The sequence below is a fragment of the Grus americana genome, chromosome 11 (assembly GCF_028858705.1).
Source record: "Grus americana isolate bGruAme1 chromosome 11, bGruAme1.mat, whole genome shotgun sequence".
In the NCBI taxonomy this organism is placed as follows: Eukaryota; Metazoa; Chordata; class Aves; order Gruiformes; family Gruidae; genus Grus; species Grus americana.
Window position 1 is genome coordinate 22,714,840 of NC_072862.1, and position 17,532 is coordinate 22,732,371.

At 46.2% G+C, this 17,532-nt stretch overlaps 1 protein-coding gene across 5 annotated transcripts in view; it reads right to left on the reverse strand.

The window, feature by feature from the left end:
* Positions 1-15,375, reverse strand: part of IQSEC1 (IQ motif and Sec7 domain ArfGEF 1) — a 341,486-nt gene extending 326,111 nt beyond the window's left edge. For all 5 annotated transcript variants that reach the window (XM_054837997.1, XM_054837996.1, XM_054837995.1 and 2 more), the window contains exon 1: positions 14,876-15,375. In XM_054837997.1, coding sequence (XP_054693972.1) covers positions 14,876-15,141 — 266 coding nt within the window. In that variant the 5' untranslated portion in view covers positions 15,142-15,375. The remainder of the gene's footprint in view (positions 1-14,875) is intronic.
* Positions 15,376-17,532: the final 2,157 nt, after the last annotated feature.

Genomic DNA, 17,532 nt, shown 5'->3' on the forward strand with positions numbered 1-17,532 from the left:
GAGACTCTTCATCTAGCTTAAAGAGGTTTAATAGTTTCCTTCACTCACGGCAAGATGACTCATGAAACAGCTTAAGAGGGTCATGCCATGTCAGATTTACAAAAAATCACTTCTGATCATTCCTTAAAAATCTTGGAAGCACCTCCTTTTTAAAGATGTTCACAGAGCAAAAAGTTGCTTAATATAATGACAGTCTCTCAGGGGTAAAGATAGGAGACTCAGACTGTGCACTACTCAGTGGACAAACCAGATTGGTACCTGATTTACTAGCAGTTTTCCTTACTCTAGAGTAAAATACTCAAACAAGTTGCAAATACTGCACATATTTCCTTGACCTTACTTACATCTAAGGGCTATGACTTTTGTGAGCAACTAGGGGTGAAGATCATGGCTTATGTCAGCAAATTCTGGGTATGTATCACATTACATAATAAGTAAAGCTCACTGCTAGAAAGCACCTCCCTGAAGAAAAGTTAGCCAACTCTCCAATGCATTTGAAAAAAAAAAATAATACTTTTTTGCTTTCAGAGGGAGCAGGTGAGAGGACAGATAACCCTGAGTCTCCTGAGGGTGAGGGGCTACCCCTATCAGATACGTTTGGATAAAGATAAGATTGCTGAAGGAAGTCATAAGATGGTTGAAAAAAAAAAATGCAGGTGGGGAAAGTCACTACTGAGCACATAAAGCCCTACAAGATGAAAGCCCGATACCTACTTTTGAGCACCAATATCAGCACCAGTTTCTCAGTGATAAGTTCTGAGACAGGCAAATTTATACCAGCTTAAAGTTGTCACTATATGGAGAAAAAGAGCAGAGAGGGTGAGGAAGAAAAAGAGACACTAAATTTTTTCTGCTTTTTTAAGGATTCTTAGTTTCCTTTAAGGTGTGAGGTCCAACTGAAGCACTGAAGATACTTATGTGTCATGTAGCCTCTTAGTCTACTGGCCTAGATTAGATTTCAACACAACAAATCCAACTCAGAAAATTCTGTAGAGCACGGCTTATAATTATGAATTGTTTCATGTTAGCATGAGATTGCATCTATTACGCAAGTTAATACTAGACAGAAGACTGTACTGCTTGAACACATGTGCACAACCAAAACCCCCTTTAATCACATTGCTACGAAGAGATTTCAGCATGGAAATCACCTTTTTCGGATTAAAAGCGGCCTGTGCTGCTTAACAGAGAATACAGATTCAAGTCCAACTATTCCTTTTTTAAAGCAGCAAAGACCAGGAAACTTACAGGGAGTAACATCAGCAAGTGGGGAAAGCAGGAGCAGCATTTATTTCCCTACCTCCCCTTCGTGAGGTATCAGAGTTTACAGTTGCCTGCACGTAACCCTCTGATTAAATATTGAGCAGGCACACTGAGGAGTACCCCAGCTAAAGCTACAGCGGATGAGATTTTCACAGGTGCCTAGCACTGGCCCCTCAAGTCTCACATCACTAGAATTAAATCAAAGGTCACCAGTTATTGCTCATATTTAAGAAATCTCACATACCTAATGCGAGGTAGTTTTTCCTACTGTTTTAGAGTTTTCTTTGAAATTCAAGCCAGGAGGAGCTATTGAATTAGCCCTGCAGTCTCAGAATAGTCTCATATCACCGCCTTGAAAGTTTTCTTCCCAAGCTGTTTGGGAAAAAGTTCACAGATTACAAGTTCTTCCACTCAGATTATCATTCTATAGTACCAACTCTCCTCCCTTACCCCACTGCTACTTACATATCCAAACACTTAACACAGCCACTAATCCCACAAATACAAGTGCACAAGGCAGCGTGTGCATTTGTGTCAGCATTAACATTGCACTAGCACTAGTGTTACCACCTTAGGCAAATTTGAAAAAAGTTAGTTTTCTCCTTTGCCACAAGACAAAGTCATTCTCTCAACACATGACAACCTCAAGCACTCAAGAAGTGGTGGACTCAATTAAAAGCTTAAAATAGAATCAAGCCTGAAAGCTGAATATAGATTTTTACCTTATTCAAATCTCCTATTTCATTTGCATTAGATCACAGCCTTAGCCCTGCATATAAATACCTCGCTCTTCAGGTCGCTAAATAGGAGACATCAACAGAAGAAAAGACTACACTACCTGAAGAGAGAAATCCTCCCAACTAGTTATGTCATAAAGGTAAATATGCCAGCAACAGGAAGGGTCAGACATTATCCATTTTACTTTCTATAACTAGAGCCTGATAATTGTATAGTGCCATAGAAGTTATGTGCATGAATTAAGACAAGATGATATAGGCTATTTTTAAACATCAAAAATGTTTGGTTTTAACACTTAACTTAGTTACACTTACAGTTTAAGAATCCACTGTCCTGCCTAGGTCAAGCAGAAAGCTAAGCAGAAAGAACAACAGATTAAAGCAGATGTTCTTTGAAGTGTACACACTTCCCCCAACTTGAAAATGAGATTAATCAGATGTTTCTGCTATGGGTCTATATAGCTAAAGATGGAATACAAGAAAAAAACAAAAGTAAAAATACACTGATTCTCCACAACAAGGAGCCATTAATCATAAATCCCAGTAGCAAGCAAAAACCCAAGGGGATATTCCTACTACTGTGAATTCTTGTTTTACTGTCACCATGAGGCTCTTTAACATAAATAGCCCTATCTACTCATGAACAAAGGACGCCACTGCATAATCTACAGATAAAGAAAGCCAGTCTAAAATGCAGCGCACGCATACAGCTCACCACACACCTGCACCTTGGGGTCCATGGTGCCAGCAGATCCTGACACTCAGGCCAAAAATTTTAAATTATGATATATCGAGATGTTTTGGATTTGAATAACAATGCTTAAATTTAATTTCTGGAGGAATACATGTCTGCCTCGCTAAGGAAACCATTAAGGGAACAAAAGACTATCAAGCAGAATGTAGTCTGAACCAGTTTCTACTCTGAAATCATTGGTGAAAGGAAGATGAAGTGAATGTAGCAAGGTAAGCAGCAAGAATGAAGAAGAATGATAGCTCGGCTCTCTGCAATCCCTCCACTGCAGCCATCGTGACCAGAATCACTAAGAAGTCCCTCTGAATTTAGCACAATTACAACATCCCGGCTGCATTGCAGGGTGGGAGATTAATGCCTGTTTGCAACCTTCCCTGGACACACAACGCATGGCTACTGTACATGACCTGGGGCAGTCACGAGCACCAAAGACTCAGACCTTTTACTTCAAGGTATATGCACAGAATACAAGTGACACCTACACAGTTTAGCTGTTACCACTGTCTCAAAGAGTGCACCCATAGTTACCTCTGCAACAGGCTTGAGTGCACATGAAATTCCTAGAAGCCCTTAAGGTTCAGTGCTTTGTATGTCTATCCTACCAAGCAACCACGTTAAAAGAATAGTGTTATGTATGACAATGCCTTAGAAGTGATTTTACTTGCTTTTGGTTTGTCAAAAATCCTTCATTCTTCTGAACTCTAAGTTTCTAAATTCAGAAAAGCCATACTAAGAGATCAAAATTGCAGAATGACGTGACATGCTTGAATCTGAACTGGAAGACAATCTTTTATCTAGAATCTCTCTCACACATCCTTGACATTTGCTGTATTTCCAGGATCATTAACAGTGCACAGAAGACAACCAAAGAGAAGATTTTATATTCCCCAAGCATGAGCAGAGAACCACTGCATCCACAGAAAATGAAAAACACAACATTGTTGCAGTGAACCTCTGAAATTGAGCCAACTTAGAATAGTCAAGTGAACAGCGGTCATGTTCACCTCATCTTATTAAAACATCCCATTTCTTATCTGTAACCAGCCCCAACTAGATATTGAGTGAGGTCTACTGATCCAAGAGCATGCAGTCCACTGCAAAAGCTGTCACACTCCAATATCTCTCCCAGGCAGGAGGGTCACACCTGGCAGTAGGCAAGGATTCCTCTTCAGCATCTCCCAGTGACTGCCGGGGACCACTGCGACAGAAGAATTGCAGATATTCAGGCTGATACTCTCCCTTCACACCTTCATAAAGAAATTACCATTCCAGTATGTCGTCTTATTTCAATAGTAATCAATCACTACTGTCCTAATTTAAATGCAGTCAGACCTTCAAAGAGATTCTTCTTTGGTTACAACAGTGTTTCCTAGGCATGGCAAATAATCACCTCTGAGTAACTCTAACCTGGAGACACTCCATTTTCACTGCAGCAGAAGCCAAGCTCCAGAGCAACTCAGTGTTGTTATACAGTGATCCCTATAGTATTCCCCGAAGGCTGATGAAATTTGCTTGCTGTCAGTTTTAAAGACTATTTCAACAGTAAGTTGACTGAGGCAATAATCCTAAGGGCTAAAAAAAAAAAAAAAATCTTCTATACTACATAGGAGACCTAAGCTGGATTCCTCCTCCTGTTTTCCCAACTTTTAGAGAGCACACAAGAGCCACTGAAGCCTTTGAGGAAAGGCAGCATGTTGGGCCCCTCAAGTCACTGGCTGATTAGGCAAAAGCAGTAGACACTGTTCAATTCTCTAATTCAACTTTGAACCAATTGAGCAACTGCCAAACTAAGTGCCATCTGTAACTAACTCCATGAAAGAGCTTTCACACACGCTGGACCCTACGATGATCCCCATGGCACACTAGAACACACCCAACTGTACACAGAGCACTTGAGATTGTGCCCCTTAGGCACCTCTGTTGGCAGGCATTCCCTTTGAGCCACGCTGCGGAATGGCACAAGCAAAATATTCACATCTATCCGTTCACTACTCCACAATGGAAAAATACAGGATAAAACTCAAGTCTTCCCAGGAGCTGGAATTTCATCATAGCAGAGGTCTGAATGCAGCAAAGTGGAAGGCCTATTTCACAGAACTCAAACTGCCTGATAATTAGAGGTGGGAGAACTTAAGAGGGTGGCACAAATAGTAGTTTTAACATCATTCTCAATAAACAGGATATTAAAAACAACTTGGATTGAATGACGGGAAAACTAACTTCTTCAAATATACAGCTTGGTACATACTGGTTTAACACCAGCAACCTGGAAATTTGGTAGGGATTTATTTACTACGGCAGCACTACTTTAGGAGAACTGGTTGATGATTGTTAGAAGTGCTACACAACTCCAGCCACTCAGCAAAAATAGTACAGCAAATTCCAAACAGAGGCTGCCAACATCAAAATATGATATTTTAGAGACTCCAAATATGATACTGAAAGGATTGTTTTAAATGCTAGTGCAAATGCACATTAGCACACAGTTCAAGAAGTGGGTCATTATCTCACCTTGATCAATAGTTCAACACACATAGACCTTATGCTACTCAAGTTTACACCTAAATTTTAGATATACCCAATAAAAAGAATGCAAAAAGAGACACAGCTGTAGAAACTAAGCTGCAGAACTAATAAGCCATCTGCACAGCAGAGAAAACTGTTGCTCAACCAGACAGAAAACTGTTAGAGGTGGTGAGGAAAAACAAAAAAAGACACAGTAAATGGTCAAGTTCTTATCTTCCTTGAAGACATATTTGTGAAACTATGTGCACAAGACGGTGGTTCACATTCCGTAGTGAAGGGCTTCATGAGTCTAAAGGTTTTCATAGGTCTTCCAGGCCAAGACCCTCCATAACTTGGCGCCTGTCCTTTCTAATGTGATTATCAAGCACCATCTGACAGTCCAACTTGTCAGTTAAAAATCTCTTTCAGCAGAAACCAGTTTGCAGAGATGGGCACAACCAGGTCCCACAGCCTGGGAAAAGTGCTTACTGTTTGGCAAGACTGGCTTTGTTACCAAAACTTCTGCTAGCAGAAATCCAAAGATGCCTGACAGATAGCAACTCCCAGCTGCATCTTAAATTTTGAAAAAGGACATGAGGACTGTTTCCCCACCTTCCTTCCTCTGCTTTATTTGTCCAATTATTCAGAATAAAGTGCTAATTACACTTACTAAATCTGAATTACTGTGGTGCAGTAAAATGTGTATTACATGTATGTCTTTGTCTACTCGTGTTTGTCAGGGAAGTCTGACTAGAAATCTTACTAACATGCAAATAATGTATATCATGTTTCAAACAATTGCTACAGAGAGCTACTCAGTAAGAGTATTTTTCTTATCTAGCACAGCAGTAAGATTCATTCGTCTACACAGATGCCTTACAGCAGAGCAATTTCTTTTCTGTGTATATGTTAAAATTGAACTATTTGAAAGTTTACCTCTGTACTTTAAGACACTAGAAGAAAAAACTTAACTCATGAGAAGTCTTCAGCCACATTCATAGTAGTCTTTCCAATGCTCTGAAGAGATGCAAAAGTGTGCAGATGCTGCCATTCGAAAGCAGATTCTACACTGTATGTATATATGAATTCCCGGTATGCAGATATAAACGCACTGGGAAGCGGTTTAAGAAGCACCCAGCAGAGGGAGCAGAAGCCACCGAGACCGAGCTGCTGCTATTTTGGGATCCGGAGGAGCGAGACTCCATCCACAATTACATCGTTTGAGAAACAAAAACCATACACTTACATACCTAGCTGGTTGAAGAACATAAGACCCAGGTTTTCAGATCCTGTTGTGAAAGCTTTTCTGTTTAACAGAGTTCACCCTGTCGAAATATTTTGGCCACTTCACAACATTATTAGTTTTTCCTTACACTAACCATCCAAATAACATCATTAAAACCAAACAAGTTGGTATATAGCCATGAAGGAACCCAGGATTTAAAAAAGCTTGTGTTATTTAATGCAATCATTTTTCACCTAAATCTCTGAGCAGCCTATTAAGAGATGATTGTTAACTTGAACACTGACTTGGCCGTCTGTAAAACAGCAATCATTATCAGTACTTTGTTTTGCCAAGGGCAAACAACAGGTCACCAGATGGGACTAAAGAAACGCCTACTACTCCTACTTCTGTCCTTAATCACAAAACCATGGTAATGGCCATAAAGGGTAACAATTCTTATCCAGACTTCTAGCTAGCACAAACCAGCATTTCTTCCTCTGTACCACAGTAAGCTGCAGCAGCTGAGAATTCTAGTATTTCACCGAAATACTGTGATGGATCTGCAGAGGAGCGCCCTAGCACAGGGGGTGGAAAATAAAGCAGCCCACATCAGGGACAGCTACCAGAGACCTAAAATCCAGCAGAATGCACAATCACATACTATCTCTTCAAATCACGCTGCTCTACTGTACCAAAGCCTGCTCAGATTGTCCAAATTTCAAATTCAACAACTCTGCTGAAAATATAGTACAATTAGGCAAGGATACAGGCAGAATGAAATAATGCCAACATCATTCACAGGCTCACTGAGCCAAGATGAAAGACTGGAGCACTGGCAAGAAGAGCCTAAGTATCTGCAGGCTGCAAAACACAAAAAAGGTGGAATTAACATAATAGAGAGGGTATGAGTAGGAACGATAGGATCAAATTAGAATAATGCAAGTGTGGGCTGCATATCAGGAAGTACTTCTGGCCTGCAAAGTCTGCTTACCTAAGAAGCTTCCCACACACCCCCTCAGTGAATAACATGAGATGACCTCCTTGCTACCGGCACGCAGAAGGCAGGAGCCCTCAGACAGAACAAGGCTCTAAGTAACACTTACCTCATCTGAGTATAGCCTGCCTATTTCATAGACAACTCCTCCCATATTAGGGATTGTAATCCCAAATGACCCATAAACTCAGGGGAAATTTGGTATACTGAGATGCTTTGCAGGTCTCCACAGCTGTACCATACTGGGGCTCACAAAATTAAATAGTGTCACAACTGGAAGCACAGAGGAACCAACTGTGGCTGTTCCCAACCAGCCTCATACCCGTAAGAAACTTCTGCAACCACCCCATGCAGAAACTCAGCATCTGAAGGCCTTGGTCTGGCATGCAACGCTGAATACAGCACAGCAGTTCCAGCTTAGTATCACTGACCAGCACATGAGTAAAAGCCACCTAGTTTTACTGGGTGTAAAAAGTGAAATTAAGCTTTTTGAGATGCTACTTGCAAGAAGTATTTAATAATTTACTATTTTAATTTTAATAATTTACTCCCCCAATCAGTATGCTGTACGAAAACACCTTGAAATACCTCAGTCTTTCTTCCTCAGAGCTTCTGTGATCTGCCATTGAATAAAGTCTTCCTACAAATACTTCTTGGAGTGTGATGTATTTTGCTTCAGGTTTTCAAAAATGCTGCAGCTCTTTTTTGCCAGAAGACACCTTCCCTGAGGACTGATGCAGATTTGTCTTCCTACGCAAATAACCAGGCCAACAAGACTGAAAATCAGATTGAGAAATGTGTATGTCTATGCTTCACATTCTCCCAAAAGTTTGTTACTTTAAGCAGATAAGGACCAAGTTTAGCATCCCTCACTCAACAGGAAGCGAAGTTCTTCAAAAGCACTGTACTTGGCACGTTTGTGAAGAACAGGTCTGCTCCTGCTCCCCCTAATTCCCCACGTTTCTACGTCCTTGTTCAATGCTATCCCTCTAATGTAATTTAAAAATGTAAAAACTTACTTTGCTGACAGGTGTGAATTACCACATTGGAGATTACACTAATTTTTAGGCTTGACCCGAGAGCCGTTGCCTTATTATGACACTAGTACACTGTTCCAAACTTACCGACTCTTCGAGAGAAGTTGAGGGCAGAGCTGCTCAAGTTTGACTGCCTCCGCTTCACGCAGGCCATCGCACTGAACTCCCAGCTGTGTTTTCTGGTAAGAACTAGCAGATTGAGACTCGGTAACTCCATTACATGCCTCACATGAGAAATGGAGAGTAATCAGAATGCTGCTGGTGAGCTACACGTGTATAGAGCATCGCACGTGGGCTTGTTTTGGGGTGAGGCTTTTTGAAGGAGAGGGAAGGGGATCTTCAGGCATATATTTGACTCCCAGTAATTACAGCAGCTTATTTGCTCACTGAGGACCTAGGATCCACGAACATTGCCAAATATTTTCCGCAAGCAGATCTTTGGAAGTATGTTTCAATTTCCTTGACGGTGAATTCATAAGGAAGAACATCAAAGCACTAACTTGAAAACATACTTTTTCTTGAAGTTCAGAACACCAGAACTCCAAAGTTAGGAAGCTCAAAAGTTGTGTTCTGTGTCAGCAGAATAAAAGAGAAGGATTTCAGATCCACCAAGTACTTACAATTCTTTGGGTCTGGTCTGCTTGAAGTGGGACAGATTTACTTCATTTCAAGTTTTGAAACCCTCTTTAAAGTCATTATGTTATAGGATGAGTTACTTTCTGCTGTGGTGGTTTTCCCCTCCCAAAATAGCATGTATTTTTGCTGTTTTCTTTATGGACCATGTTTTCTCTCCCTCCTCTGATTTCCCAGGACCTTTCTTGATACCAGCATACCATTTTGTCATCGCTGTGCTTTTTGCCCCACCTCCTCCCTTTTATACTTGTTTTATTAGTTATACAGTACACAGCAGTTTACAAATTAATTTGTCCTTCTGTGTTATCATTTAGCAGATATTAAGTACAAGAATTGACCAATATTTCAGAGATCCAAAATAATTTAGTTGAGTTTAGTTAGCAAGTTCAGGTCTTATTACACATCTTCCCACTATTGATTTCCTACAGTCTGCCAGAACAACAAATGCCTGTTCTAAGAGACGCTCACTTATCTGCTGGTGTACAAATCACACTAATGATGCTGAAACGAGTGCTTCAAAAGCAAAAACACTCCCTTCAGTGTCAAATCCTTATTCTCATAGCTCAGTAGTCATACTGCTCCAGTTATGTATTAAAAATAAAACAAGCAGAATTGTTTTAAGTTATTTGAAGATGCAAATTTACCTTCTGCCCAACCTCAGAATTACACCATCCCTATCTGCTGGTGGACTGGCAGAATATGTAGTATACTGTGGGAGTAAAGTGTTCATTTTGGACACAAACTATGCCTTCCACAAATACATTCTTCATGAGCAAAATAAGCTAAACAGGTAGAGTTGCATCTCTCAGTAGTAACTGCAGTTCCACTGCAGACTTCTTCCAGTGAGACTCTCGGTCACAAATCACACTTTCCTACACAGCTGAGTGAGAAAGAGGACCTAACAAAAGCACTTCATCTACATCCTTGCTGACAAGAAGGCAGAGAAAGCAAAAACTTGCCCAAACATGAGCATATTTTAACAGACGTTGGATACCTCTACTTCACCAAAGCAAACAAAAATAAGCGGCGGTTCAAATGCAGCACAGGCAATGAAATACAATTTACGTCATATAAAGAGTCTGTCTCAGTAAAGGACATCTCTACAGGGAAAAAAAAAAAGTCAGGCTGGTCTCTACACTAATGCAATCTTTGGTTTCCTGCTGCGACTGTGTGCAAGGGCAGCACTCAGTGCCAACGGGGACATGCAAAGCCAGGAGCTCACTTTACGTACGCCATAAAGCAGCCCTCACATGTGACTATCACCAGAGCAACAACTTCCACTTACTAGATTGCACTAAGTACACCTCAGCTGAGGCTAGGAGTATCTTCTAAACACAGTGAGGATTTCTTAAAGCTCTGAATTGCGACTATTTTTCCCCAGAGAACAAAGCCAGTCCTAGATTCATTTAAAAATAAATCAGTCAGGTCCAGAATTTAGACTGAGTTGCAAATAACAGCCCTCCAAGATTGCTTCATCTTAGCAAACGATTATTCTCTACCTCCTGCTCCAACTCTCACCAGGCGGAAAAGCAGCGCGGTTTTTAACTTGATTAGGTTAACTACAAATATCACTCCCTAAGCTGGTAACATGCCAGTGTTGAATTTGCAGAGCTGGAAAAACTGTACTTGTATAGATTTGAGAAGATCCAGTACGTTTGTTTCTACACACTTACACCAAAAGGTGCATTACCAAAATGGGTGCATTGAACATGTCTTCCTTACACAGAGGAGCTGAGTTATAGAAGCTCTTGCTGTTTTCTCAAATGTTAAATGAAATGGATTAACTGAAAATTAGTCTTATGCAACTTAATGAGTTAAATACCTATTGTTATCTTTAACATGCTGATTCATTACATCTAACAAAGCCTTGTAATCAACTAATTATCCTCAATTCCACTTGTGGATTTTAAGGCTGATTTGCACTCAGCAAATTACTACAAAATTAAGTGAACAGCACCCAAGCTTTTTTGGTATGTCCTCCTTGCAAAATAACGAGCACATATGCACCTACTAATCCACCCCTCCCGCTCCCCCCTCCCTCAGATAGCAACCTACACAAAAGAAACTTTCGTCTCACCCTGGTCCTTTTGTGGAAGGACACAAGCCAGAATATTTTTTACCTTACTGGACTGGTGTTTGTTTCTTTCAGAAATCTATTACAGGGCTCATTAACAGTTCACCACCCCACAAGAGATCAAGCTAAAGAATTTCTACAAATATGCCAGCTTTTCCAAATAATTTAAGCAGTCTTCAGCTGTGTGTTCTTCCCATTGTAAGAACTGAAAAGTTTTGGGACTTGTGGGCTTTTTTTTAAATATCTTTTATTAAGTGTAAGAACTAATCATAAGCATATTATCTTGTATAACATTCCCATGCTTCCTTTTGTATCAAACAAGTTAACCACCACCTGGTAACATGAAACAGCTGTCTCGACACCACTGCCAGTGATCCACATCCACTTTACACAGGTGGCACTGCTGCCGAGACAGGACTCCAAGCTGTTTAGAGAAAACTACTCAAGTCTCAAGGTACAAGGTACTTCCTAAAAGTACCAATTGTTTGAAGTATTTGACTAAGAGAATCCCAGATTCCTTTAAAAAGGATTCCAGTCATTCTAGCTCTGAAGTACCAAGGGTAAGGAAGAGCAGTGATCGTGCTAGTACTTGGGCACAAAGCAGTTCTGCTGCCTTGGGAAGGAGGACGACAGGGAGGCCTGTGCACTGGGGGCAGGAGGGGACAAGCTGGACATGGCACCTCACATGCTGCCTCTCTCCTCACACCAGAGACCCCCAAAGCAAGCATCTCATATTTGTTACAAGGGATCCTTGTTCCCCACCCAAACATACGCAAGGTGCACGTGACATTTCATTCTGGGGAAAACAGGACTGAGCTTCTGAATGGGAAGCTAGATACACCCAGAACCTGCAGGTTAGGATTTCAGAAAGCCAAGATAACTGTGGGACTGGGAGAAGACTTCAAAGCAAGGGTATTTTTTATTTTCCACGTTGGAGACTTCCTTCACCTTTTGCATCCAGCCAGAGAGTAAACTGGTGCTGTGGGTGGCTTGTCGCCCCAGCTCGCAGACAGCTGCGGCAGCCCCCCCATGCAGCTGGGGAGCCCACAAGTGAGATCCACCCACCCAGTGCGGCAGAGCCTCTGGGAGAAGGGAACAGGCTTGCTCACTATGAAGGGAGGGTGATGACACGGACCAACACAGGATGATTCAGGGGGTGGCAGTATTCCCCCCAAATCCCACAGACATGCATGTGGGCAAAGGGCCCAGCCCGGGACCAGACTCGCAGAGAGGGCTGTCTCCCAGCTTCCCCACTAAGCCCTGCAGGCTATGCCTCAAAGCGATACAACTCTGCCATAAATATCCCAGATTAATTCTGATCCCAGCATCAAATCCACTTAAGAGACTTAAAAGCCTCCAAGTCCCCAGAGCTGCTTGCCCAAAGAGGGCTCTACGAATGAGTCTTGGGCTGGAGAAGAGAAATATTATCAAACAAGGCAAGCCATTTGTACAATTTTTAGTAATGTCGTTTGCAAGAGACAAATGGGACAAGATAGCTGAGTTGACGTCTTGTACTAGAAGCATAGCCACAAAAACCCTCGAGGACTGGACATGGATGCATGGGGTAGGATTTTTGTAAATATTCCATTGTTTCTGGAAATAGCTCTTGCTCCTTACAACAAGAGGATTGATTGTTAAATGAGAGCATATGCTCTCTGGTCTGTTTAAGGAGCTATTTGCTTAGTTTTCATAGAGACATCTCTGTTTATAAAAAAAGCCTAAACTGATTACCCTAGCATCACCAGGAAAAAAAACCCCCACAAACCAAAAAAAAACCCAACAAACAACAGCAGGAAGGGAGCCGAGGAGGAAGAGTTGCTTCTCTTTCCACTCTGCTACACCAGACAGGTGCAAGGCATTTAGGAATAGGAGCAGGTAAAGGGCACACTGAGTGACCAACCACCCTTTCCACGTCTCCTTCGACCTCCACAACAGCATGCTAAGAAAACACTATTTCAGAGCAGCACAATTTCAGGACTCCGTAAGCAGCAGCACCTCCTACCCTTCCATAACCATCCCGCTGAGGGCACACACGTAATGTGCAAGAGATCCGAGGATGTGAGGCAGCTCCTCTGGGCTCCCTCGGAGGCATCCTCCCCCCCGCGCAGGTCCTCGCCCCCACTACCATAGGGGCCCTGAGAAGCAAGATGCGGCCAGGAGCGCAGGCAGCGGCCGAGCCGGGGGGAGCCCCTGCCCCGGGGGGAGCCCCAGTTACCCCACGCAGGGGCGGAAACCGGACGGAAGACCCTAAACCGGGGGCGTCTCCCACAGCGGTTGCACCCTGCGCCCGCGCTGGGCGGGACGGGCGTCCCAGCTCCGCGGAGGGCTGTCCCGGTAGCCCCCGCAGCCCTCGCCCCAAGCTGGCGAGCAGCTTTCCCTCCCCGCTTGCCCGGAGCGGCGAGAGGCGTTTCTCAGGGCGGGCGGTCCCTTATGCAAGCGGGCGCGCAGGGCTCTCCCGCCGGGCAGGCGGCAGCGGCGGGAGGGAAGGAGGGCTGCGCTGGCTCGGTGGCAGAAGAAAACTGCCGTCTGGAGCCGGGTGCTGTTTAGAAATAGAGGGGATTTGAGTGCACCGGACTACAAATAGCCCATTGTTTTGTATCAGAGCACTGAAGTGGGCTCTTAATATGATGCATGCTTTTCCCACTCTAGTCAAGTAAAACTAAGTCTTAAATACTTTTCTATAAGTAGAAACACGTCGGGTAAGCGCTACGACTTTAGTTATTGCTATTCTTGAATTTCTGTTACTTAAGAATCGCGCGCAATTAAGCGGCTTTCCGTACGCTGTAAAGAAGCGCACGATTAATTACAGATTATCGAGGCTGGAAACAGACGCAAAGGCTGGGAGCGAACGCGTCTCCGAAATGGGCGAGCTCACAGTGGCACGAGTCAGCCTGGGCGGTGGCGAGCTGCCAATGTTTACTGACCCCTCTTCGGGTCACTTTCGTTAGCGGCGAGAGCGCGGGCTCCTGCGCTGCCAAGGGTCCTCAAAAGCGCCGCGGCTCTCCAGGCACGGCCGGCGGGGAGCATCCCCCGCGGGGCCTTACCCACCCCACACCCCCCCTCCCGAAGGGCGAGCGGCTTCCCGGGGCACCCGCGGTACCCAAGCTGTCAGGGAGGAGGCCGCGGGGAGAAGGGCAGAGCTCGCCCCGCACCTCCCGGCGCCCCGTTATTGCTGCTCCCCCGGGAGGGCGGCGTGCCCGGGGCATCCCCCCGAGCGCAGAGGGCTGCCAGGGCCCCGGCGGCGCCGAGCAGAGGTGGCCGCGGAGAAAGCCATCGGCACGGAGGGAGGGCAGAGAAGCCTGCCCAGGGGAGCCCCCGGCCGCGCTGCCGCTGCTCGGACTCCCCAGGGCCCGCTATCCGCGGGATCCCGGCTAGGGAACTGATGAGGCACCGCCATCCAGACGGGTTAGGGGTGTAGAGGCTGAGGCCGCCCCCTCCGCCGCTACTCAGCGAGGGCTCCCTCCTTCGCGGCGAGCTGCCCACCGAGCAGACCGGAGCTCGCCCCCAGGCACACGCTGCAGGGAGTTCTGCTGCTTCCCAGGGCTTGTACGCGGGGTGGCTTTAGGAAACAGAAGGCAGGAGACGAAAGGGAAGGAAAGCCCCACTATAGAAACACCCTCCTCGAAAAAGGGCAAACCAACCCGGACGGCGCTTACTTTTCGTGCTTTGCGTTTTCCTGGATGGCGCTCAGCACCCCCGGGTACGCGGGGGGGACGCCCTGCTGGAGCCTGCATGTGGCCAGGTGCCGGTGATGCTCGTCCTGGAGGCAGGCATTTTCGTGGTACAACTTGGCCACTTGCTGCTCCAGCTCGTCTATCCTCCGCTTCTGTTTCTCCAGTAGCTCTTGCTGCGTCTCAATAATCTTGTTCAGCTCCTTCAGGTACTCCGCCGCCTTGCTGGGGTTCTCCACTGGGCTCTCCATGGCCTCCCCACACCTTTCACCCTCCGAGAAGCAGGTGGGGGGCGCAGGTGCCGGCCAGCCCGCTCCGCTGGGAACTTAAGCGAGAGGGAAGAAATAAATAACCCGCCGGAAACCAGCCCCCCTGCGAGCTCTGCTCTTCCCCTCCTAGAGCAGCGGCTGCCCAGGCGAGCGTAGGAGCGGCGCGCAGCGGCTCCTAGTCCGAGCCGCCATTGCTGGTGCTCGGCTTCCCGCTGCTGGGCGAGGGCAGAGCCGGTGGGGACTGCGGGCGCCGAGCCGCCGGCCGGAGCTGCCGCCGGTGCTGCTCGGAGCCCCGCCGCCGCGCCGCCGCTGGCGCACGGGCGCTGTCCCGCCCTGCCGGAGCCGCAGCCGGGTTAGCCCGTCGCCTGGCAGCGCCCGCGCCCCCGCGGAGCTCGCAGCCGGGCATGGGAGCCCGCCGCCCGCCCGACGCTGCGGCTCCCCGCCGGCCCTGGCCGCTCCTGCGCCGGAGCCAGTCGCCCGCCGCTCTCCTGCCTCGGCCACGGTTGGCTGCCGCCGCCGGGGATGCGCTTTAAGTAGCGGCGGCTGCCTCCTCCGGGGGGCTGGCGGCTGAGGAGGCTCCGCGGAGCGGCGGCCGCCGTGGCGGTGCGGAGCGGCGCATCCCCGCGCGGGTCCCTCGCCCCCTTCCGTGGGCGCGGTGGGCGCCGCCGGCCCGTCCCCGGGCTGGGGCGCGCCGTGCCCGGTGCCCGGCGGGGGAGAGCCCCGGGAGAGGTGCGGGGTGCAGGCTCGGGGACCGGGGAAGGCCGCGGCCCCGGGGCGCTTCTGCCCGGCGGTGCGGGGCGGCCCCGGCCCCCCGGGCGTGCCGGAGAGGGCCCGGGGCGAGGCGCGTTGTGCGCGGAGGCAGGCGGGGTAGGGCAGCCATGCAGGGAACCCGGTCTGCGAGACCTGACAAAGGGGCAAAGCGTTTCCCTGGCACATCTGGGGAACGATGATGTTTTGGTTAAATAGCACCAGGGTGCTGGCTCCCTGGGAGGTGGGAGCTCTAGCAGTGTGCCCGAAGCCGGACTGGTGCTAACTGCTGGTAGCAGAGACCTCTGCCTTTCCCGTCGGCAGCCTTGACGTTTAAAAGCTCTGTTGGTGAAACACTGCTTCCCGTTAAGGTTGCATCAAGCCAAGAAAAGTTGCTGAGACTTGGGTCCTGTATCATCCCACGTGAATGCATGTTGGGAATGCTTGTGACAACCAGGAATAGGAAAGGGAAGCAGAGGGAGATATTGCAGGAAGAAGATAGGAAGGTGAGGACATGCTTTTCTCCTCCCTTCCTCTTAATGTCTCCTTAATTTTTTTCTTATTTTTCTACTTCTTCTCTCCACCTTTAAACTTTGCAAGTTTTCAGTTAGTAAAATCTTCTTGCAGCCCTTGTTTCTGCTGTCACTAAAGCACAAACCCTTTCTTGCGGAGTCAGCTTTTATTAGTATTTGCCAGGATGCGTTGCTTTTGGAGCACGGCTGATTCAGCAGTGAGGAAGCGGGGGACTAACAGCAGCCATGGCTGCTGGAGAGCTTGGAGTCTCTGGGCTCTCCCCATCTGCTCTTGGCGTGAGGGGCTGAGGCTTTTGGAACGGAGCTCCAATGCGAAGGGTCTGTGTTCCAACTTCTCCCATGAAGACGACATGAGGGGAGGATAAAGCCTAGAAATGCGGAGATTCATCTGGCAATTTGCATATGCGTTCTGATTTTAGGATTTAGAAGTAAGTTACTGGCAAAACCGTTACTTTTGCTCTGGACGTACGTTCAACGAAGGGCTTCTATGACTGAAGCATGAAAGACTAATTTCCAATCCTGGTAGGAGATCATGAGTTTACAGAAAATCTTTAGCTGCTCTTTGAAGAGGCCAAGCTTCTTTTCAATAACTTGATCAGAATTTTTCATCAGAATTGTTGACAATAACTTTTTTTCTAAAATACTACTTGTTCAGAATATAATTGAAGTGCATTTACTCTGCTCTTTGTGGAAGGAATTGCTTATCGCAATGTCAGACTGAAGCAACCTGCATGGTATTATTTGAGACAGAATGTTTGTCAGGGGTCAAAGTGATAAATAAAGCCAGTGAACTTGCTTCTTATGTGCAAAATAAAATGCAGCGTAAGACACTCAAAACTCATTAATGTATCTGCGGACAATAAAAGCTTATTAAGCATTTCACAGAAAGGACAGCTGAAATGGAGCAGCAGCAGTTAGTACAACTGGTATGTTTGAAAGACATCTTTTTAGGTAGAAATTACTGAGTTCACGGGAGCCACGCAACACTGCTAAAGAGGCATGAGCCGCTTTAAATGTGATTACTTTCCTTCTTTCTTTTACAGATTACAAGCAAATGCCTCAGTTCCCAAATGGCAAAGTTGTACCTTGTTCA